The sequence below is a fragment of the Perognathus longimembris genome, chromosome 5 (genome assembly GCF_023159225.1).
Source record: "Perognathus longimembris pacificus isolate PPM17 chromosome 5, ASM2315922v1, whole genome shotgun sequence".
NCBI classification, from domain to species: Eukaryota; Metazoa; Chordata; class Mammalia; order Rodentia; family Heteromyidae; genus Perognathus; species Perognathus longimembris.
In genome coordinates, this window is record NC_063165.1 from 9954858 (window position 1) to 9979722 (window position 24865).

Below are 24865 nucleotides of genomic sequence, written 5' to 3' on the forward strand. Positions count from 1 at the left end.
GAGAAGATAAATATTACTAGGGTTGCCACAATAAAATGCCACAAACTAGGTGCCTTATGTGACAGAAATTTATCTTCTTAAGGAGCTAGAGGCTGGAAGTCTAGGGTCATGGAGTCAGGAACTTTGCTTCTCCTGAGGCCCTTCTCTCCTTGGTTCATCTATAGATGGCCACCTTCTGGCTGTATCTTTACGTGGCCTTTACACTGTGTCTCTCGTGGTAGGTCTAAATCTATGTGTCTAGATTTCTTTTCTTTACAAGTACAGAGTGGATGAGGGACCACCCCAGATGCACAAGTGATACAATAGACACTAAGTTTTGTGGTTTAGGCTTCAACACATGAATAGTGGTACCACAACTGAGCTTATAGCAATGGTACACAAAAGTAGATTTGTTTGAATACTATTCAAACCAGTGCACAAGCTCCCTTATTTGTTTCTTATGCTTTGCTTAGTGTCTCTGTGTGGCCGCTTTGCTCGTGAAGGAACACAGTGTACAAATAATAAAGCTTTTTAGCATAACTATGTGTACCAATATATTTTCTTTCCAGCAGAGTATAGTGCAGAAAAATCAGACAAGAAACCTCTAAAGTACCTTGAAAATCGAGCCTAAAAGCATACATTTATTAATATCAAAAAATGCCTCATATCTATGTTGGTATTTACAAGAAAAAATGATTTTACTCTTGCCATTACAAATAGCACAGATATTTACATAGGAAGTCAGAGTACAATTTTCAACAAAACCAAAACAGAACAGAACAGTGTCTTCTATTTTGTAACAAGTTCCTTGGCAAGGCATCCAAATCATCCTACATCTTGAGATCTGGCTGCCAATGGCTGTGGCAAGGAGAGGCTAGGCTATGGTAAATCATGCTATTGACCCAGAGTTGCCATTTCTAATGGTAGGTAAAAGGCAGATACACCAGGTGTACATTTAAGTGTACCTGAAACACCCAGACTGACAGGTTTTGAGTTTCTTCCCCTTCTAGCACCTGCCTAACTTGATCTACTTCTCAAGAGTTACAGAACAAGTGAGAAACTCCTTCATCATCTTGAGCTCCTTACACTTCCCTGACCTGGGAAAGTAAAGGAAGAGGACAGCTTTACTTTGTTCCTCCTTGAGCTTAAATGAACTTCAAGTTTTACTTTTACCTAATGTGTCATCTATCACTTGGTGAATTTGTAGGAGGTGAAATCACCGCACAGCAACAATGAGGAATAGTGAAAAAAACAGAGGTGGATGAGACAGAGGAGGATGAGTAGAATGGGTGATAGGGGGTGAGCAGCACCAGAAAGGAAGAAGAACAGAGAAATAATAAGTAACCCATACCTCCTCTTCAACCAATGGAGTCATTGGAATCCAAACAACAGGGGCCTTATTTTTACTTCACACACACTCCCAAAATAGATTTTAAAGATGTAACTAATAGGACACACAATACAATATTTTTAAAAAGGAATGGAAGAGGAGGGAGGAAGGGAGAGAGGAAGGAACCAATGAAGCAAGGAGGGAAGGAGAGAGAGGAAGGAAAGGAAGGGAGGGAGGGAAGGAGGGAGGGATAGCGAAGGAGAAGGAGAGAGGGAAGGAGGAAGGGGAAGGGAAAAGAAAGAGAGCAAGGAGGAGGGAAGGGAGGAAGGGAGGGCTAGATCGTGCAATTATCCCTAGATATATGCTATATGTGTTCCTCCACTCTTATCAAAGACCTTATCAAAGACTAAAATCAGAAGCTACCGGGAAAAGGAGGAAAGAAGGTGTCAAATTCTTAATCAGTCTGAGTCTTTTTCCTCTTTATATTTTTCTCCTATTTATTTTAACAAATATCATTGCAGTGGTACTTCTCCAATCTTCTTCATACTTTACATTATTGTGCCTTTTCTGGGAGAAAAGGAGAGTGTGGTAGGATAGTGAGCTAATGACACCATGAATTATTGTCATTGGGTAAAAGAGTAAAGGAATTCCTTTCAAAATGACAAAATTAACTTCTATATACTCTAAGCAGTGATTTAAAAAAACAGTTAAAATGCTCTTACGTCCAGATACACTCAACTTTAGGCTGATGACACGTGTATACCTAAGGAATCATTTTGATCTAAGCAGGAAGTTGTTCAATTGGTGCTAACTCAACTGTATCCCCATTTTCCATGGACAATAATACCAGCCCATTTCAGAGGAATACTTGTGTTTTTACAGCACTTAGAATACATTCTCTTAGTCAATTTCCAGCAAAGCTGCCTTACTAACCATATTTAGAGAGAGATAAAGAAAAGTACAACTAATTTAAGCAAATATATATGATATATATACACATGTGTGTGTATATATATATATATATACAAATGTATGTGGGCCTATATATATGAGACAATCAGACACATGGGTTTGTCTCAGATAATGCTGGGTAAAAGATATAATCTCCCTTCTCCTTTTTTCTTTTATAACCCCAAAAAACTCTTCCTACCTTAATGAATATTATAGTTTGAATCCAGTGTACACAAAAAATCTGTTGCATAGTGACTATATTACTATACTTAAATATCCTCCTCAGAGACGAATTTGGTAAGCCAATGTTTATCTTCAAAACTTTTGTTCTCTATTGAGGGTGTTTGCTCCTCTAACCAGACTAGCCTACACACATTAGTTCTATTCACATCTGAGCCTGAAACTGACATTGACCCTTGGTCTCAATAGGCATTGTAATTCTGGTCTCTGCATGAGATGAATCACTGAAATTGGGGAGATACACAATAAGTAATTACTAATAATTATTCCAAAAGTCTTAATACCAAAGAGCTTTCTATGTGGGCCAGGTTGACCATGACAGTTAGCTCTCCTCACATTCATCTTCCTTTAGTGACTTATTTTTTGCCTCAGTTTATCACCTTTGTGTTCAGAAGAGAGCAATGATAAATCCCCCCCCACATACACACACATCTCAACTTATAATTATCTGACAAAGAATAACACACAGTTCAAAGAGCAAAATTTTCCTCACACTATTTTTGGAATTATAACATGGGTCCTTAAGTGAAAATAAACATGCTCATATAACATGCTCACATAATTTTCAATGATAGTTTCTCATAGAACAGTTTGAGGGGATAAGAGCTACAACCGAATTTTGGTAAGCAATAACTCAGTGGCTAGGGTAAATTGTGTTGCAACAAACATAGCTATGGTAGTAGCTTTACTGTAACATTGTTGGTGCTCTATTAGAATTGCTGGGTCATAGGGTAGGTCTGGGTTTAGTTTGTTTGAGTAAGTGAAATAAGACAGGCCCAGAGAAACAAAGGTTGAATGGTTTCCCTTATAGTGGTAAGCTAGAATGTGCCTATAAATCTATAAGTAAATACTCTGGGTGGCATGCATGTGGTTAAAAAATGAATTAACTGAAGTATAATAGACTCTATGGAGAGGTGAAATAATATAGTTCTTTAGAAAGACTAAGTCAAAGCCCAACAAAATAAGTACCAGGAAATAGGTACTTGCAAGAGGGTTGTGGAATCAAGAGGAGATGGGTAGACAAAGAGGAAAAAGGAGAGAATGCAGTTAAGAATTTAGTGTATATACCAAAAAATTAAGAAAAAGGAAGGGGTGTATGAAAGGGGGAGAAAAATGGTGAAAGTATGACACCGATTGAGTTGCATTGTTCATAAACTGCTTTGTTAAATGGAAAAAAATCAATACTTAAGAAATGTGAGGGAAAGGGTGAATTGGAAGGGGTGAGAATTTTGAAAGGGGTAACATTGATCAAGACATACTGTAGTCATAAACTGCTTTGTTGAATGTTGACTCCTTTATATGACTACATGAAGATAATAAAAAATATTCCCCCCAAAATGAACATGGAGACAACATCTTATATTGTCTTATATTGTCTCCACTATCATTCAGGTTCTCATCAGATCTGAATTCCCTGGTCAGACTTTAAGCATTGATATTATTACCTATAGTGTGATCCTCGCGTTTAAGACATTAGAGCCTAAGGTATATGTGCATGGTTCAATAGATAAACATTTCTTCAGAGTAAGGATAAAAGTTTGCTTTTTGAGTATGACCAAGCAATTTTTTCAAAAGAAAATAAAACCCCAGTTCTCAGTTCAAATACTGGGAATATCTTAGCATATGACCCCCAATATTCTGAATCAGGATGAACAGGAAAGATGTTTGCACTTGGAGAAATGTAAGTTTATGAGTATCCCATCTGGCCCTCACTTAACCATGCAACTATCTACAATATCCCTTTACAAGCTTCTGAACAGGAAGATCTCCATTCAAATGAGATGACTCTACCAGGATAAATTTCAAGTCATGTTTAATCAAGCATTCAAGTCATTATTCAACTTACATTTTCAAGTCAAGCACAATGCAATTCTTGTCCAAACCATAAAACATTACTTTACACCATATTATCTACTATACTTCCATAGTGAATATATACATATGTCTACATATATATATATATATACATATATATATATATTCTGTCTAAATAGCATATAATTCAGCCCTGGCTCTGAAATATTAAATATACATGCACAGTTAGACTTATATTTATGTAACACATGCTGATAAACGTAAACTTTCAGCCCTGGGTTTAGAATCTGCCTAATCGTCCTTGAATTTATACACTGGATCTTTTGTTTGTCATTCCAGTTCTTTAAAAAAAAATGTTAAATGTGAATGATGTAAGTAATGCTTTCCGTGCATCTGTTTTTGCTTCTGCAGGAGGGATTTTCGAAACTGTGGAAAACGAACCTGTTAATGTTGAAGAATTAGCTTTCAAGTTTGCAGTCACCAGTATTAATAGAAACCGAACCCTGATGCCTAACACCACATTAACCTATGACATCCAGAGAATTAATCTTTTTGATAGTTTTGAAGCCTCCCGGAGAGGTAACTATTTTTCCACCTTTAAAAGCTTCTTTGGTTAATAAGTCTGCTGCATGGGTCACCTTATTTTCTATGCCAGCCCTTTTTCAAGGTGGACATCTTTGTGTAAGTGCGTCATAGGCAACCTTGGTCCTCGGTGTCCCTGATCAAGGTAATGAGAGCCAGCTAATGGACACTGCCTAACCCCATCTTCCTGAACCTTTCAGAATAGCTTAACCAGGCTGGGAATATGGCCTGGTGGTAAAGTGCTCTCCCCATATACATGAAGCCCTGGGTTCGATTCCTCAGCACCACATATATAGAAAAAGCCGGAAGTGGCGCTGTGGCTCAAGTGGTAGAGTGCTAGCCTTGAGCAAAAAGAAGCCAAGGACAGTGCTCAGGCTTTGAGTTCAAGCCCCAGGACTGGCAAAAGACAAAACAAAAAACAGAATAGCTTAACATTTGGTACCCTTGACTCTCTGATTAACTAGTTCAGCTGTGAATGGAAACTGTCAAGCATGATCTGTTTTTCCTTCCCAAAGCTGAGATACTGCCAATCATACAGTGCAGTCAAATAGAACATGTGGAAGGTCATATCCACAGAACATGTGGAAAAAGCCAAGGCATACATAACTGCCACCTTGAATTTCAACTCATTAGGTGGTTCACCTAGCAATCTTCTCAATTTACTCTTCTCCTTCCCACAAAAAGCACGATTTCATGAAAATTAAAGTGATGAGAACAAATCTGAATTTGATTCTCTTTATTTTTTCTGAAATAAAGTCAAGTACCCAGAAGTAATCTTAATTTGTAGGTAGACTACAAGTTGACCTGTAGAGCTGATTTAGACATCCTTACGGCAACTATGGAATGATATTTTGAAGCAAGATCATATTTGATCTAACGGAAGCATGTGCCCTGACAAGGGCATTGTCTAACACCAGATAAATTGAGTTTATAGAGAAGAATAGTTACCCCACAAAAAGAGAGGCTTTCTGTCTCACACGGAATGCTATACCTATTTTAAACATAAAAATAAATAGAAGTGCAAATAAATAGAATACCCCCATGTAATAGAAATACCACCATTTACTGAATTAATTTGTTAGATTATAGGATGTGGTTGCCTGATACACTGTCCTACAAAAATTATAGTGCTGTTATAGATAAAATATAAACATTCTCTTAGAAGAAAGTTAATTACATTTTACACCTATATTATGATCTTGGTGTAGGATTGATAGAAGCTAGATATAGTGGTATATGCCTATAATCCCAGAATTTAGGGATTGAGAAGGGATTGAGGATAGATTGAGCAACAAAATTAGACGACATCATAAAAAAAGAAAGTAGAAGAAAAAGATAGATGGAGATTTCTCATAGGTCAGCATTGTCCATGAACAAATAGTAAAATTCTCTCATCTTTAAAATCATAAGGCGCCTTCATAATCTTCATATCCATTATCTCCTTTGGTCAGATCTATCTCTTCTCTCACTTTCCCATTTTCTCTATGTCTCCTTATCTCTCTCATCTCTTTCTCTCTCTCTCCATCTCTCATCTCTCAAACACACACACACGTACACACACACACACACACACACACACTGCTGCACATGTGCCATAGAAAGCTAACCACATTTACCAATGATACTTCAACTCATATTCAATTCACATAAAAACTGACAGCATACCACTTGCATTACTTAAAAACACCTCAAAGCTTCTTCACATTGGTAATTTGCTGGCAAAAAGGATTCAAAAGGATTGATTTTCTGTCAAGAAATATTAACATCCCAGGGCTATATATTTGCACAAATCTAAACCCATTGCTCATGCTGGCTAGCAGTTTGGATACTCGTGCTCACTGAATCTGGATAACTAATGAAAACACATCCGGAAATAAGCTTCTCAGGACAATGACCATTTCCACCTACAACAACTAATACAGACACAACTCGGGTAGCAGTTAAGTACTCAATAGTTCAGACACCTTGTGAATAACTGCTACTGTTTGTTGTCTCTTAGACACCTGCAATGTGACCATCACATTTTTATTCATTATTCTTTGTATATCAAGTCAAAGAAAATGATGGAGCCATCAATTTTTGTAATGTTTATTTACAAAATGACATTATTACTATTTTACTTATAAATGTAACTGTTATTTAATTCTTACATTTAATTATTATTTGGCAGCTCTGACTTCCTGTAAAATAGAATTGTAATATCAATTTGAAAATGCATTTAGACTTATACTTCTCACCTGCCAGGCTAAGAATAAGAGCCAATGTTTTACATGGTTGTATAGGATAAAGTCATCCAAGAATTTTGTGACTATGTATCAACTAATTAGAAATATCAAAGAATGCCTTTCATAATAGCGATAACCAACCCTTGCAATCTATTGTACTATGCAATTACCTACAGTCAAACATTAAAAGGAACTAACATATGTTAAATTATGAGCACTTAAATAAACTATGGTCATAAAATAGTCTATACTACAGAAATAAAAATACGTTCTTGAATAATTTATACTTACTGTTCACTGAAGAGAGCATTGGATCAAGCTGTATACAAATTGTCCAAAACCTCTATAGGTATCATCCCAAGATGGTTAAGTATTTACAGAGCCTTGTGGTCTCCCATCCACTTTAAATAATTTCAATTATTTTAAGTGAATATAAATGAACTCATATTATTACCATTTTCCCTTAATATAGAATGACTTCATTGTGTTTGGCTACATAATGAGTGATAATTGGTACCCAAAGCAGCCTTGAACTGACCTTGAACTGAGGTGCCTGAACTCTGATTCAGTTTTGCTACTGACCAGTGGGTGTGACTAAGATTTCATAAACAATGGTCTATGAAATGAGTGGGATGGACCAAATGTCTTCTAAAGATTTCTTTTATGTCCCACTATTCCATTATTCTGTAATTAATTAGGTGTCATTACTGCTTATGAATATTGTTCAGCAGCAGTATTTTTAAAATCTGGAGCTCCTGTTCTGAGTTTAAGGAAGTTAGGAACTAAAGAACTTTGCAGCCACCCACAGGGCTTTCATCTCTATTGTATGACCACACTAATATATTCATTTCTACTGTGCCATATGAGAGAACTTAATTCATCTGACATTCATATGACAAATGGTTTGCTAGTTAGCTCACAGAGTGCTTGCGGGTACTACCACGTCAAGCAAGGGATTTAGTCTCCATCTGATTGAAGGTAATGAACTGAGGCCAGTAACTCATTTTTATTTGCAGGGAGTTGGCCCTGTGATGAATTGCTAATCAGTTCTACATTTACACCTATCAGTGTCTTAGGAGTTCAACAAAATTGGAAGTTGGAAGGGACCTATAGATTTTCCTTTAGTCAAATACAAGAACGAGACAAGTGACACTCGCATTAATAGAGCTCTCTTCTCTCTCCTTTTATTTCCCTCCTTCTCCTTCCATTTCTTGTTGTTGGATATCATCAGCTTGCGACCAGCTGGCTCTTGGTGTGGCTGCCCTCTTTGGGCCTTCCCACAGTTCCTCCGTCAGTGCAGTGCAGTCTATTTGCAATGCTCTTGAAGTTCCACACATACAGACCCGCTGGAAACACCCCTCAGTGGACAATAGAGACTTATTTTACATCAACCTCTACCCGGATTATGCAGCTATCAGCAGAGCAGTCCTGGATCTGGTCCTCTACTACAACTGGAAAACAGTGACAGTGGTGTACGAAGACAGCACAGGTATGGAATGGACAGAAGACCTCCGCCCAACCATGTCTGTTGTAGACAAAGGGAACCAGTATTCTATCTGCAAGAGACTTGCCTTGCAGGGAGGAGCACAAAAATTGTTCTTTAATGTCAAACTAATTTTGAAAAACCCTAATAAGGTAATGTAGGAATGCCACATGTAGCTAATTGAAATTCCTTTTTTGTTGTTGTTGTTGTTTTTTCATCCTTTCCAATGGTCCTTTCACTATCAAATTTAGGAGCATTTAAAAATATATGACATCAACAATTACAGCTGTAGTTTCATTTATGAAACCCTACGGTTACTGGTAACATGCGCCACGTGCTATTATCCCAGCTAAGCAGGAGGTTGAAGTAGGTGGATCACAGTCTCAAACAGCTCAAGGCAAAAAACTAAGAGACCCTATTTGAAAAACAACCTAAAGACAAAAAGACTGGGATCATGGCTCAAGTGGTAGATCACCTACCTAGGAATCAGAGGGCTTTGAGTTAAAACCCCACCAGTGCCAAAAGCAGACTAAGACTGCAACTGAAATGATCATAGAATAATATCCAAACTTGATAAATAGGTGCCTAAGTGTGTAGGAAAGGAAAAGTTTCCCAAATGGAATTCAGTTAGAGATTGACATCAAAGTGGGTCATTTCCTGGCCAAGGGACTGTAAAACTTTGGGCTGAGCTCCATAACAAAACTTGAGTTGTTCTGGGGCTGGGAATATGGCCTAGTGGTAAAGTGCTCGTCTCTTATACATGAAGCCCTGGGTTTGATTCCTCAGTACCACATATATAGAAAGAAGCTGGAAGTGGAGCTGTGGCTCAAGAGGTAGAGTACTAACCTTGAGCAAAAAGAAGCCAGGGACAGTGCTCAGGCCCTGAGTCCATGCCCCAGGACTGGCAACAAAAACAAAACAAGACAAAAACTTGAGTTGTTCCATCCACTTATTTAGTAGATAGCATGCAAACAGGGCTGATAACATCTGGACTCATTAGATACTTTCTCTGACCTTTCCTCATTTGAAACCTTTCTTTGACAGGTACTTTTCCCTTTTCCTTCTGTTTGTATTTCAGTATATTTCAGAGTCCAGTGTCCCTTTTGTAGTTTCAGTTCAACTCTCCAAGGTCCATATAATAAAATCCAAAACCTTCCCGTTCAAACATTTCCAAGCCTGAGTCATTTTTATCTTCATTAATCAGGGCACTCACTTCCCTCCCATTGTCCATATTGCTTACATCAGCTAGGATGAAAAGTCTGTTATTCCTTAAACAACCATGAGTTTTTCCTACTTCTTCCTGAGACTGACCCAGAGTAAACCCCTTCATTCTCAATAATTCCCTCCTCAAATATTATCTCTTCCTGGGTTCCTGAAGATTCCCAGAGGAGTGGGCAATGTATGAGAAATGAAGACATTCTCGCAGGTAGTCTCTGCCAATGATACTTCTATGTGTTATAACACTGGTAATTTCCCAAAACTTTAATTTTATCTTATCTTAGTTTCTAATGCATTACCTGTCATAAACCTGGTATATAGAAGAGAGCTTAATAATTCCAAAAAATAATACTATTGTTTGAATTTTTGTACAAGAGCTCAAATTACTTCCTTCCTTTGATCTACACCTTTGAATGAGACTAATGATATTATTGGTGAAAATTAATACAAGAAAGCACCTTTGAACTGGGTTATACTATTTCCCTTCCTCTTGCCTTTCCCCCAAGCATTAGCTCTCATTATTATCTGGAGAATGAACAGTGCCCCTCCTCTATTTGCCATTAAAATCTGGTTCTATTTTACACTGTCAGATGAAAGTGACTATTGTGATTGGAAATATGCATTTATGTACTTTCTTGTGCCTAATCTCATTTTAGAAAGACATGAAGGTGATAGGTGATTGGATATATCATTCATAAATATACATTGAAAATAATCCATAGGAAGGATAAACGAGAGGCACACATATTTTTAAAGCTTCACCTGCTTGCAATACAAGAAGAAAACCTATTATCCAATGAACTCCACAAGTATATTTAAAGAGCCTATCATGTGAGTGCAAGTGTAGTTAGTTCTTCCACTTTGCTAAGTAGAGAGCCTCATGAGGTCATAAAAACATACCAGGTCTCATTTTGGTGAGTTTTCTGTAGCACAATCTCTCACTACTGCTCCATCTCTAGCAAAGCCAAATCATCTACAAGAAAACAAATCATTGGAACAACTGAATTTAGGTGTACATCTGGATTCAACAAAATATGATTGGTAAGGAGATTACACAAAAGCTAATGTCCTATCTCTGCCCTATCAGGTGAGCCACTCTTAATTGACTGCTACAAACATAGCAAAATGATAATCAATTAAACTATCATTTTTGTCATCTTCATTTCTATCATTTTTACATTGATTGCGATGACCTTTACATCCCTGTTAAGTTCAACTGGAGCGCAGATGTTCAAAATATTACTTGTTGAAATTGAAAAACCAAGATGATTTTGTTATGTCACCCATTAAGTGAGAGATGATTCATGTTAGAATGATTTTGCCCACAACATTAAAAATGTAAATGTATAATCAATGGAGTCATTAAATTGGAACCCAGAGAGTAAACAGATCAACTACAGATCAATAAAAACAGACATCTTGTGACTTTGAGTGGGTTTAATACTGCTTGAATCAGGGTTCTTGGATGCAGTAATTATCAAGCCATAAAAAGAAGAAAACTTAGCAAACATGAAGGAAAAGGGAGGACTTAGGTGTGCTCAGCACCCACCCCCTCAATGAAATTAAGTACTCATTACAGTGAAGTTTATTGGGATTTGTTTAGGAGTTTGTTAAATAGCCTGAAGCCAGCACAGATGTCGAGGGACCAAATGGCCCATTACTCTCACTGAAGTCAATGGGAGCAATGTGCCTGTCTCTGAGGACAAAATGCAGTTCATTCAGTCCTAGCAGGCAGAACGCTGTCCTCTAGAAGTTAAAAGGTTAGGAAGACTCTAGAGAGTACTTAGGAGGATTGAATTCTCAACTTGCCCCTCTCTCTCTCTCTCTCTCTCTCTCTCTCTCTCTCTCTCTCTCTCTCTCTCTCTCTCTCTCTCTCTCTCTTCCCTGGATGCTCTCCCATCAGTCACCTACTTGTCTCTGGTTCTCTCATCTGGATGTGACCCGCAGAGGCAATGAGAACTTGATGCCCTGGGCCTCCCTTTGCCTCATTAGAGGCCTAGTGGAAGCCTGGCTTCCATCCGGATCTTCCTGTGCATCAAAAAGTGCTGAGAAGCTGAGCACCAAATGCAGTTGGGAGCAGATTCAGCAGTTTCTGCTTTCTTAAGGCCAGCTTCAGCAAAATGTAATCTCAGCCAGTTCAGTGAAAGCCTAGCCCTGTTCAAGAGAAGCACATGTGACTTTGTGGCCATAGGCTTGGTTACAACTACTTCACTGGACCAGAAAGCAGCCAGAAACACTACGCAAATGAGGGGACAAGCTGTGCACCAGTAAAACTTTATTTACAAAAAAAATTCATACTGGGTTAGACTTTGTCCCAGTGTAAGAAACACATTGACCCATCCAAGCTCAAAGAATGGACTCCAAGACAAAGAACAGTGAAATGAAGATTTTAATGGTTAAGGACAGTTAATGCTATAACCTATCCCCATGAGAGAAAGAGAGAGAGAGAGAGAGAGAGAGAGAGAGAGAGAGAGAGATTCCATTAATACTGGGCACTATTGTAAGCATTATTTTAAACCACAAATACAAATATATATTTGACATCATAAATCCCACAGTTAATTCATCTAATGAGAGACTAAAGAAAAGATGGGAAATGCAATTTTATATATGGATGACAATAGAAAATATTATTTAAGCCTAACATTAAAGAATAAATCATGCATGTGGATGCCTGGAGGAGATGTTCCATTCCCAGCACTTGAAAAAGAAAAAGAGAAAGATTGATTTCTCCAAGTCTTTGCCCTTTCATTTCTGTAGGTTCCAGTGTCATCTAAAATTCGGACTAAAAAAAATATATATATATATATGTTAAGCTATTCTCTTGTTAATTTGTTTCTTGTGAGATACTTGTCAGCCTTTATCATTAGGATGGATAAGAAAAAGTATTTCAATTTTCTACCCCCACATCACCTCTCTCAAAATTTGTTTGGCAAATGAACCAGAGTATCACTTGGCAAAGACTACAAGGAATGAGACAAAAGATCAATGAGAATTATGAAGAAGAATGTGGGAACTTAGACTAAAGAGAAGGGCAATCTATGAATATAAACTGAACTCAGTTCACATGTGTGGATGTGATGGAAAATGTGATTAAACATAGCCTTGGCTTTCAGTCAAGTTTTCTTTTCTGATGTTTTCTTTAGAAATTGGTCTTTCTTTCCTTTTTACTTCTTTACTATGGGGGGGAGAGAGGTCGTAGTATTTATAACAGTCTTAAATTAGACCCCCAGGATCAAGTCTAATCTAGCATATATATTTTTGTAAATAAAATGTTATTTCATTTCATATTGTCTATGACTGTTTTCTGGCAGAGTGGATTTGTTGTGACCAATTTTATATAATCACAAAATTATAGACTCTGCTTTTAAAGTCTGCTGACCAACCAGGCACCGGTGGCTCACGCCTGTAATCCTAGCTACTCAGGAGGCTGAGATCTGAGGATTGCAGCTTGAAGCCAGCCCAGGCAGGAAAGTCCAGAACACTCTTACCCACAATGAACTACTCAGAAAATGCCAGAAGTGGCACTGTGGCCCAAGAGGTAGAGCACCAGCCTTGAGCATAGAGAGGCTCAAGGATAACACCCAGGCCCTGAGTTGAAGCCCCAGGACTGGCAAAAAAAAAAAAAAAGAGAGACTGAGGGCCACTTTTCCATTGAACTGGCTGAGACTATATTTTTACTCAACTTGGTCTTAATAAATCAAAAAATTCAGAATCTCCTCCACACTGCATTTGTTGTTCAGTGAAGGGTGGATAAGATGATAAGAAGGATGCCACGGTGACTGGAAGAGAATAAAAGGGAAAGAGTGGCAGGAGAGATGGCAAGAAAGGAGTCTATGGATTCACAAACTAGTGTCACTGTGTAGCTTCTTCCCTTTCTGAAAGGAAAATCTATTGATAAGAGTTTTGAGTATAAACAGACTCATATTCTTAGCAGATCTCTGGTTGTTACCTTGCTATAACACTGAAGGAAAACAAAAGTAGAAGTGTGGAAACAAACACGGTGGCTGAAGGGGAAAGAAAGGCAAGAGATGGAGGTGATAGCTGGGAAAGACTGAGAACACTTTGAACACAGCTGTCATAGGAGCCTGAAGGGTTTCTAAATGTCTCCCCATTCACAATCTTTCTCTATATGCCCCTCATTCTCTTTCCTTAGTCTTTTTTTGTTTTTGTGTGATGGTATTGAGGTGTGTTTGAGTTAATGAGCACAATACAGCAGGGACTTGGGTGAAACCACATGAAAAATCAAGAATATTCTCAATTTGCATGAGAGTAATCGCCTAGACTACTGTATTAAGAAGTCTTATCAAGAATCTATCACTACCAAATCTGTATGACACAGATTTGGAAGTAAAGGACTCAATTATCTGAGAAGCTTGAAACATTGCAGATTGCAGAAATTTTCCCTGTGAAATTAACCCATTTAAGGGGAAAGATTCTGTTGATTCCCTCCAATTCCTTTGAAGCAGTAAAGTTTTGTTCAATGTTTCAACTGAGTCATAAATCAAGAAAAACACACTGAAATTCCTTTGAAATGAGACAAATGCCAAATGGTAAGTGTATTTTTAAATAGTGCATAAGAACCGGAAGATGGTGTTTTAGACTTAGGATGTAATAGTGTTATGGTGGCAGAGAGAGAGGTTAGGACTTAATTCATGCCTGCAGATTGACAAATGAAAAACAAACCCCAAGTAAAAATAAATGATGATGGTGACAATGAGGATGACAATCTGTGAGTGAGGAGATTTCCAGAGGGAAAAAGACAAGAGGCCAAGATGACATTAATGTTTTTGATATGAGCCAAAAGATGGAGTTTCTTTCCATCACCTGAAATGCAAGAATTTTGAGATAAAACTAATTGGGGGGAATTAGGAAGATACAAGACATTTAGTATGATTATGCTAAGTTTGAGTTTCAGCTATCTATAGTCATTTAAACAGAGTTACCAGTAGGCAGTTGATATATGAGCCTGGATTTCATTCAAGTGGTCTGGGCTGGAGATATAAAGTTGAGATTCCTCAGCTTTGTAGCTGGAACTGGCTAAGTCTATGGAAGATACGAGCTACAAACAGGTACTTCAGTCCTAGATTCAAAGCATGCATTCCTTGGGAAAATTTTTGTTTGCTTATTATTTTTTGTGTGTTGTTAAAACAATTTTCTTATTTTTAATACATTATAGCTAAACTCTGTTCATAGAAAAAGATTGTTTAATCGTCATACTAAAAATAGTAGTAAGTTTCTAGAGCCAGTTTAATTTGAAATAAAATTAACATACATAAAAAAAGATAGTGATTGAAAGAAATAGCCCTGGGAGAAATCATGAGAGAAATAACAACAATAAATAATAATAGCAGAATTCTTGAGTGCTAACTGCATGCCATGCATAATGCACTCATTTAATGTGCTCAACTTTCCCTCAGAGGAAGTGAGGTATCTCCTCTTGTGTCTATACCTACGTCTTAACTTGTTTTACAATGCCTATGACCTTTATGTCCATTTGCCCCAAAAGAACAAAAAAGATGTGGAGCCAAAACTCCTGACCGGAGCCTGAAGTTGAGAATAAAAGAAAATCATTTTTTCTCATGGCTTACCCAGCCAAAATGGAAGCTATTCTGCACACAGTCCATGCTGAATAAAAGTGATCATAGATTAGCCACTGCATTGTTAGAACCACCACACTGGCAGAATTTTGTCGTGTGTGCTCCCAACTCCACCTGAAGTAGCCAAGGATGGAATGTCCCAGTGACTCTATCCTCCCAAGTCACAACATAGTTCTTTTTTTTTCAAATTTGTATTATCAAACTGATGTACAGAGAGGTTACAGTTTCATACGTTAGGCATTGGATACATTTCTTGTACTGTTTGTTGCCTTGTCCCTCATACCCCCACCCTCCTCCCCCTTTCCCTTCCCCGCCCCCGAGGTGTTCAGTTCACTTACACCAAACAGTTTTGCAAGTATTGCTTTTGTAGTTGTTTGTCTTTTTTTTACCCTGTGTCTCTCAATTTTGGTATTCACAACATAGTTCTTTGATACCTTTTCCATCACTGCATTCTCATTCTCATATGTCCACTTAAATCTTATGACCAGAACACTGTTCAAGATTTTAGAATTCTGCTCAGGAACCCAGTTTTTATATACTGTACGTGAGGGATGTTCTTTTTTTAGCTACTATTGATATTATCCACAGTTCAGGATCCAAGTGTTCTGGTGGAGATAATTGCAACACAGTCAGCCTCCAATGTATTAGCGAGACTTTTTAGAAGGTTCTTTGTAATCACAAAACACCATTTTCTTTGAGGTCGTCTTCATCTAGCCTTTTCTGTTGCAACTGTGAAAATTCACATGTATGAAGATGTTCACGTAGAAGCACCTCATTCCCCTGGATAATTTCCTCTCTTATCCATTTCTATTTCTCAGTTCTGATTTTTTTCCTCCTCTCATGAGGATTCACATTTTATGCACAGATTCCCTCCTGAATCTTATTAGATTTGGGTATATTAATATACCAACAAGTTGGTGGAAATGTCATCTTGCATGTTTCTAAGTTCAAGTGAAATTAACATTTAAAATGTGTGATCTGATCTTTGGGTCCCAATGGCTTATGAGACTCATTTTTTTTTTAATCAGCATCCTTGTCATGTGATTTAATGAACAGGGAGTGGGACTAATATTCAAGAAAACTTAGGTTTTTTCCTTTGAGCTGACACGAATTAAATGCAACCGAAGCTATGGAGGAACGCAATGGGAAGGAGGAAATTTCTCAACCTAAGATGTATTCAGCAGCTGCTGTATAGAGGGAAATCTAGCTTCAAGTAGGGTTTGACCTTTAAGGTCCTTTCCAATTCCTAGTGTTTGTGACTCCTTTGCAGTGCTGATCCAGACAATTAACCTCACTGTGCCTCACTTTCCTTGCTGTGAAATAGCACCAGCACCCATTCTCTTCAGAGGTATATCCTAGCTTTACTGAGCAATTTATAAGGCATGGAGCAAACTTAACAGAAATAGAGCAATGTAAATAGCAAGGTTTATTAGTACTTAAGGAAAAAGCATAAGAAATTTTAAATAACCACTGAACGAGCAGGACTTTTTTTTTTTTTTTTTTTTTTGCCCTTCCATCTGCTTCACCTCTTGCCTGAGTGGCTCAATATATATGCAAATCAGCACTTCTCTGTGTCACATCTGAGCACACAGAAAAGATAGGGGGCCAAAGCAGGTGTCTGGAACTGACCGTGTGGGCAGCTTTGAATGGCATCTCCATACGCAGGGCCTTGCTCACACTCACGTGAAGTAAACAGGCTTTTCTCTTAAAAGCACTTTCAAAAAGACCAAAGGTACCTTCCCAATTGTATTCCCAGGAATGTGGGCAGGGAAAAGAAGCTCCTCCAATATTATTTTATGTGTGTGTTTTTAGAAAGATTCACACATAGAGAAAAGTTGCAAGGTATTTATTATGGTAAAGCCCTGTGCCCCGTCATCACGTCCAGCCATTGTGATTTGACCAGCTTTCCTTCTTTGTTCTAGAATTTTCCCAATGTAAAAACAACCATTGTATCAACAACTATGTTTAATATTAATATTTTTGAATCATTTGAAAGTAAATTGCAGAATTATGACCTTTTGAACCACAAATAAATAAGGATACACATCCTAAGAACAGGAGTTTTATTGTTATAACCACACAAAATTATCAAATTCAAGGACTTTCACTACACTATTATCTAGATGTATAAAGAATTACATATTCATACTAGAGATTCATATTATACACAATGATACATACATATATATTTCTGATATCATATAAATGATACATGCATATATATTTCTGGTTCATATCTTGTTCCAGGATCATCGAATGCATCTAACTGTGAAATCTCTTTCATGTCCTTTGGTCCAGAACAGTTCATTCAGGCTTTGTCATTTATGACATTGACATTTTTGAAAAGTCAAGATGAGATCAGCTTTTTCTGTAATGCCGCTCACTTGGATTTGTCTGGTTTTTCTCCTTATCTGCATTTCATTTTTAAGGGCCCTTCACCTCAGTGGGCCAGAAAACCACCGCATTTCTCAGTGTTGCATGCAGCATTACCGTTTGCTGCATCTAGAGCCCTGGTAGGGTGAGCGGCTTGGTCAGGAAAAGCAGCCACACACAGGGAGAGGGTCAGGAAAACCAGTTATTATTTGGAAATCACTTTCCCTCTCCAGAAATAATTGTTTATTTGGCAAGTAGTTTTTAAACGATTCACTATAATGAAAGGCAAAGGATTGATATGGTTGCAAAAAATGCAAATGTAAGCGAAAGCTTTCTCTACATTTTGTCTCCCGTGTGCTAAAAAAGCCTTCTGAATTGTAAAGTGATACATCATTTTGCTAATGAAGGCAGAATGTCTTTTCTTAAGCAAACAACTGCTTCAGGAAGGAGAAATGTAAATCACTGTTCCTTACTCATTGTTCTCACAATCTTAAAAAATCTGCTTATTCTCCCCCTTCCTGACACCAACTTCGCCTATATACTGGCAACATGAGAAAAGGAAGGTGTGTTGGTGAATTTTTCATAAAGACAAATTTATTCCAACTAGAAATTGGTCGTTTGTATTCAGTTGAACCTATACCCCTACACGGGTTCTTCCTCTTCCTGTCCCAGTATATACTTTTCTTTCATGATCCAAATGTAAAAATAAATCAACACCTTTCTGAGGTAGGGTGTTGTATATATGAATATGCCCAAATTTTTCATTCCCTGATTACTTACGCAAATATCTGTCTATAATGAGTCATTTCATCAATCACACGGTCATTCAACTTGTTGATCTGAAACCTTAAACTCAAGTGGCATCACTGATCTAGTGAAAAGAGCCCTAGTTTGGAATCCAAGAGGGGTCCTGGCTGTCAGCCCCGAATCTACCATTATTATTAGCTCCGTGACCGGGAGCAAGTTACTCCAGCCCATAGCAGCTCTGGCTCTAAGTCTAGGAAATTCAGTGGTAGTTAAGCCCCCACTGCCTCAGGAGTTTCTGGTGTGGAAACTTACCAGGGGCTTGGAGGACTTGGGAACAGGATGTAGCACTGGCCTGGCATCTACTGTGCATTCAGGAAATATTTCCCCCTCCAAATGAATGAATGAAGTGACACAGAAAGAGACTAAGTGGTTCATTTTTAATACTTGAGAGATTTCAACCATATGACTGATCTGTGACAGATCAAAAGACCGGGAAAGCTATTATTCTAACAATTCTATTTCTATAAAAATTCTAAAAAAAATTCTATATAATATAGCATAATATAGACTAAACCTGAACACAGTTCTACAACCACCTGTCCTAACTCATTGCCCCATCTGTTAGAATTGGAAAAAAAAAAAAAACATATCATTAACACAGGTGTGGTATTTCAGAATCAAATTTACCTCTGGTGGTAGATAAATCTTCCCAATTTAAGCTGCTATATAAGTAAAATGAGAGAAAACGAACATATCAAATCTAGTGTCTCATGGAGTATATTTCACAGCTGCTGTGTGAATACGTTGGAAGTTTTCCCTGTTGAATTCTTGTAGCAGACAATTCCCAGAGGCCCAGAACAACTTACTTTTTTGTTTTTACAAAGTCAGTTCTCCAGTATGATGAGAATCTGTGAGTGAGTTCCTTTAGAAACTTTAAGCAACTTTTTGTTTACACAAGTTTTTGGCCATAGATGTCATTTGCTAGATATCTCAAGTGCTGGATGAAAGCTGGCGAGGGCCATTGCATTCTAAATGAATTCCAAAGGCACTTGGGAAAATTGTGTTTCCAGAACACATACCCCCACAAAGGGAAGATATCAGTGTAATCTACCACAGAAAGAGGAATGACAAATGAGAAGTCAATAGTGTAACCTTTAGGTAGGTGGCCGCTTGATACGCTCGGGGAATGAGATGCGTTGGAGTTTAAATGGCAATAAACAATACAGATCAGTCTCCTGTGCATGACTGGATGTCATTTTCTAGGTCTAATTCGTCTGCAAGAGCTCATCAAAGCTCCCTCCAGATATAACATTAAAATCAAAATCCGGCAGCTGCCCTCTGGGAATAAAGATGCCAAGCCTCTACTCAAGGAGATGAAGAAGGGCAGGGAATTCTACGTGATCTTTGATTGTTCCCACGAAACAGCTGCGGAAATCCTGAAGCAGGTAAGAGGACTTAGGGAGGAGGCAGAAGAGTGGGGGAGATGCCATTTTCTCATTCTCAAAAATGCCGTCTGGTTTGCACTCAGCACATTGTGAGAAAACTCCAGCACTCCAGAATGTCCTAAAGATTGCAGTTTCCAGAACGCTTTTAACAGCCAACGGCTTAGGGAGTTTAGTCTGGTTCTGGATGGGTCCTGCCAGCAGAAGATGAGAGATACAAGGTAGCATTTGAAGGGGATTTAAATACCTTCTTAACATCTCTACAAAAGACTGAGCCAGATATCATGTAACCAATGCCTTCATCACCCTAAACATGTTCTCCATGGCAAGACCTCTTTGATCAAATATGAAAAAGAAAGAAAAAAGTGGGGAGGGGGAGGAAATGGGACAACAGCCAGCTCTGGTCAATGGCTCACCCCTGTAATCTTAGCTATTTAAAGGCTGAGTTCTGAGGATCAAGTTCAAAGCCAGCCCAGGCAGGAAAGACCTTGCAACTCATATCTAACTAATCATCAGAAAATCAGAAATGGAGCTGCAGTTAGAACACTAGTCTTGAGCCCAAAGGCTTGGGAACAGTGCTCAGCCCCACTAATAATAAAAAAAAAGGAGGGGGGAGGACAAGAGAAGCAAAGAGAAGCAAAGAAAGATGTGTTTTTTTTTTCTATTTCACTATTGTAGACAAAGTGCTTCTATACCTTAATCTTCATAGTAATGAGACTGGAAACACCTACAGGTATTTGTGTGGCCACAAATATTTATGTGACCATCTGGGTAGCTCTTTATATGTTAGGGGTTATTGTCATGCAAGCTAGTGTTCTAACCTAAAAACAATGCAGGCTACTATTGGGTTCCTTCATTTCAAAGCTGTGCAGTTGCCATGTTGTTGATTGGTAATAGGCAATTTCATAAGTTGCCAGCCTCTCCTCACAGTCAAAACGGTCATTCTCTTCCCTAGGAAGAACCTTTTTTGGTCATCTCTCCTGACTTGCTTGTGCTCTATCTCCACAGATAAGAGAATAACTCTGTAGTCATAGAGAATATTTCTGTAGTCACTGACTTCAGAATTCAGGTCTTAATCACACTGGAAGTACAATGTCCAATAAGTTAACCAGATGTCTCCATTAGCTACTGTGTTACTACCCTTTAACAATTCCATTAAGAACAGGAGATAGCTAGGACATGCTTTGATTGTGTCTGTTACCATTTTCTGTTTTGGAGGTTGGTTCTTGGGATAGTCTTGTTGAGGATGGTGCCTAGTGGAAGAGAGCGACGTTAGCAAGGTGCTTCCTTCAGAAGGGATTCATCCAGTTCTCATAGGACCCTGGTTAGTTCTCATGTAGCTGTGTTCCTAGGCCCTGAATCTCCATGTCTTTCTGTTTCATCAAGTGATCTCACTCAGAAATACTCCCAGTATTGCTATGTCCTCAACTGAGAAGCCTTCCTCAGAAGCCAAACAGATGGAGCTGTCCAATATTCAACTTTCAGGCTCCAAAACTGTATCCTCCAAAAATATGTCTACATACGTTAAAAGTAACCAGCCCCATGTATTTGTCTATAACAGTTGACAACGGACTAATGTAGAGTTATAGACTAGGTTTGACTTATCTAATCCTGTCATGCAGAAAGAGACAAAGGGAGGGGGGCCCCAGAGCCACTGCTCAGTTGCTCTCTCCATCATGAAATGTTACCTATCAAAAGGGTCCTTGTCATTCCCTTCCAGACTATCATCACAGTTACAGTGACTTAGATATTACAATTATCTCTTAGTAAGAAAGCCAGCCTAAGCAATGATGTCCATAACTAGGGAATTGAAAGGTAAATAAAGACAATCACAATCTTGTAACTTAAGATTTCATTCGAGACGCAACACAATTGATTGAAGTGTGTAATGGTATGTGTATCGGCACTAAGGAAAACACTGAGATTTTATGTGTAGCTCTCAAAAATGCATGTTATACATGATCAGGGGACTTCTGTTACAGTCAAGAGGATAATGTGCTAATGAGACTTCCATTTGCAACATTCCATTGAGCTCCTCTAGCCAGCCATCCTGCTCCCAAAGGAGAAGTGGTAGGCCTAGGGAAGAGCTGAGACATTCTCTCCTCTCTTTTAATAACTTTAAACATGGTATCCCATTGCTAAACTTAGATAGAGATTACATTTTCCTAAGGATAACTGAAACCAAAAGAAGGCCTTGTAGAGAAGGAGAATTTGGATTATGTTATCTCTGAAGTGGCTATTGACCCAAGCATTTCCCCTTCAACTCTCTCTTCTATTTCATCTTACTTCCTTCTAGTCCTTTCCATGGTAAGATTGTCCACTGAGGCTTGGGGCAAAGCACACTAGGGACAAATGACCTTTTCCTATGGAACAACTACCCTATCGCATGGGAAGGTGCAACCATCCTTCCTAAAATCACTGCATAGCACCCAGGATGCCTTAAAGGGGTTCCTTTGGAGTTGTAGAGCCTGTTGCGGTTGAAAATTTATATTGGGCTTTTATGGTGGTCAAAACGGCATATGAGCACTTGTGTGATTCAAATTGGTCCATTAACCTTGGGGACACCTACAGAAACAGAGCCCTCAACCTGAGCTGTCTCTGGAGGCTCCCTGGGGAGATAAAGGACTCAGGGTCCTGATTCTGTTCATCACTCCAGCCATCTTTCTACTCTCTTACTATAGACCTTAGCAGGTGCCAATAATGGCACTAGCATGACACCTCACCATGTCACACAATCTCAAGCAACCCCTGATGTGTGTTTCGTCTCTTTACTTCAGAGTTCAAATTGGGAATCAAATAGGCTAAGTAGTCCAGGCAAGGTCATTCTGCAAAGCCAAGCTGCCATCTGGTCTACTACGTAGCGTGCTAGGAGCCCGTGCATTCATTTATCACAAAGGGCCCTCTATCAGAATGGGAGCATTCTTAAGTAACCATCTAGACATATCTGGGGAAAACACCCTCACTTGTGAGCTGGTCTCCTTTAGATAAAACTGATATTAATAGTTTTATTTTTTGTGTGAAAATCTTTGCAGAGACTATTTTCTCTGCCAGGTCCACTTGGCTTTCTCCTCAGGTGCATTTCCCATCATGGCCCTGCATTTCCCTGTACCTCTATCATATTTTTCCACTTTTTAATGGTTCATAAGGAAAAAAAGAAATTAAATGCACTTTAAAGAAGGTATTTGACATTTATCTAAAAGTTAAAAAATGGAGAAAAGTCTATAGTTATTCTTGTGCATGCTAATCACTTGGCAAAGTAATTATTTCTATTCATATTGAACAAGTACTATATGATGAGAATCTGAAAAGTTATTTCCCCCCAAATTAGCCCAAAATTCAAATGTCAAGACTTGATTAGGCTCCATAGAAGCAAGGCTTTCAGATGAACAAACTGTCTTTGGAAATATCTATAGTCAAAGAATTGCTCCCCCAACAACCAGCATGCACATGATCTCTTCTTCTCCTCATGTTACCCATCCTAGCAGATGTCCTGATGTTTGAAAGCATGCTACCTGTATGCTACCTCTCCTTCACCTACCTACTTCCCTTTTCCCCACCACTCCCTGACATCTCTTTATAACCTGTTACACACCTGTTGTCATTCACTTGGGAGTGATTCCACCATGGAGGTGGCTGATGGCAGATGAGCTTAAAGGAAGAAAGGAAAGGTATTAAGAACTTTCCAACTTGTGTCTGGCGCAATTCTGGGTATCCATCTCATTTAACTGATACATGAACACTTGACACACTTAGTGTTCCTCTTCTTTGGAGATTGAGAAATGAAGCTTAACGATCCTATTAATCTCATCACCTTTCTACTAGGCCTGGTCTTAATGCAAATTCATAGGCCTGCAAGATCTGACCCTGTATTTTTCTTCTCTAGCACTGTAGCTATTAGAGGCTGTAGCCTCCAGTGCTTGATTCAGCCATGTGCATTCTGGTAATGTTACTTACACAGCATCTTCTTTCTACATCACAGCCTTTCTAATCTGCCCCTGACAGAGGCTAGAAAACTTCATGCTAACCCGAAGTTGGCTTTATGATTATCTCTTGAAAAATAAAAGAGTATGACAGTCTTTTTCCTTTCCTATGCCCCTATACTCTGCCTAATTTGCTCCATAACCTCAATAAAAATAGGCAGCTAGTTAAGACATTTACTCATGAGTTGACTAAAATTCTTGCTAGACAGTAAGTTCATAAAGGACTAAGCCTTCTTTGTCTTTTTCTAAAAACTCCAACTAAATCATGTGACACCTACTGAGTGTCTCATATCTCTTTTGAATGGGAATCTATGTTAGATGGTTTCTAACATAATTTAAAAACTTATTTGCTAGCCAAGATGGTGGCTCACGCCTTTAATCCCAGCTACTCAGGAGGTTGAGCCCGAGCTCAGCTTCCAGCTTAGGAAACTCGCTCCATAGTTCATGAAGAAATGAAGCAGAGGAGGGTCATGCTCAACACTTGTAGCAAGAGTATTAAGCTCGAATTGAGCCATTAGTCCCCATAAAACATTTAGTATGGAAATATTCTCAAAAATTATGTTGTATTTGCTTCTATTCTCATCTGTGTATTCATGCAGTTTGTTTTTCCTTTGTTTTGTTCTCTTTCAATGAATGTAAAAATAGGGCAAAGGAGAAAATGTATTTATTTTCAATGCCTGGCTTCTCAGCTAAGAAGTCTAATAGCAATGCTGATTAATCAAATCATTTTCTGCATTGATACTTTTCTCATATATGTTGTGCCCACTGGCTGTGATGAGGGTAAACGGAGGTGATTAGGCAAGTATAATTCCATGTTTCCTCAGGACAGGAACAACTATCAGTCTTCGTCTCTCAGTATAGAAAGCATCAGATCACATAGAGCTACATTATCCTAAGAGA

At 38.4% G+C, this 24865-nt stretch overlaps 1 protein-coding gene across 12 annotated transcripts in view; it reads left to right on the forward strand.

Annotated features, from left to right (window-relative positions):
* The window catches only part of Grik1 (glutamate ionotropic receptor kainate type subunit 1), a 369068-nt gene that overhangs the window by 226760 nt on the left and 117443 nt on the right, over positions 1–24865 (forward strand). For 7 of the 12 annotated variants that reach the window (XM_048346335.1, XM_048346337.1, XM_048346342.1 and 4 more), the window contains exons 2-4: positions 4727–4894; positions 8354–8611; positions 19807–19988. In XM_048346335.1, coding sequence (XP_048202292.1) covers positions 4727–4894; positions 8354–8611; positions 19807–19988 — 608 coding nt within the window. The remainder of the gene's footprint in view (positions 1–4726; positions 4895–8353; positions 8612–19806; positions 19989–24865) is intronic. The other 5 variants (XM_048346345.1, XM_048346347.1, XM_048346346.1 and 2 more) reach the window with 2 other exon arrangements.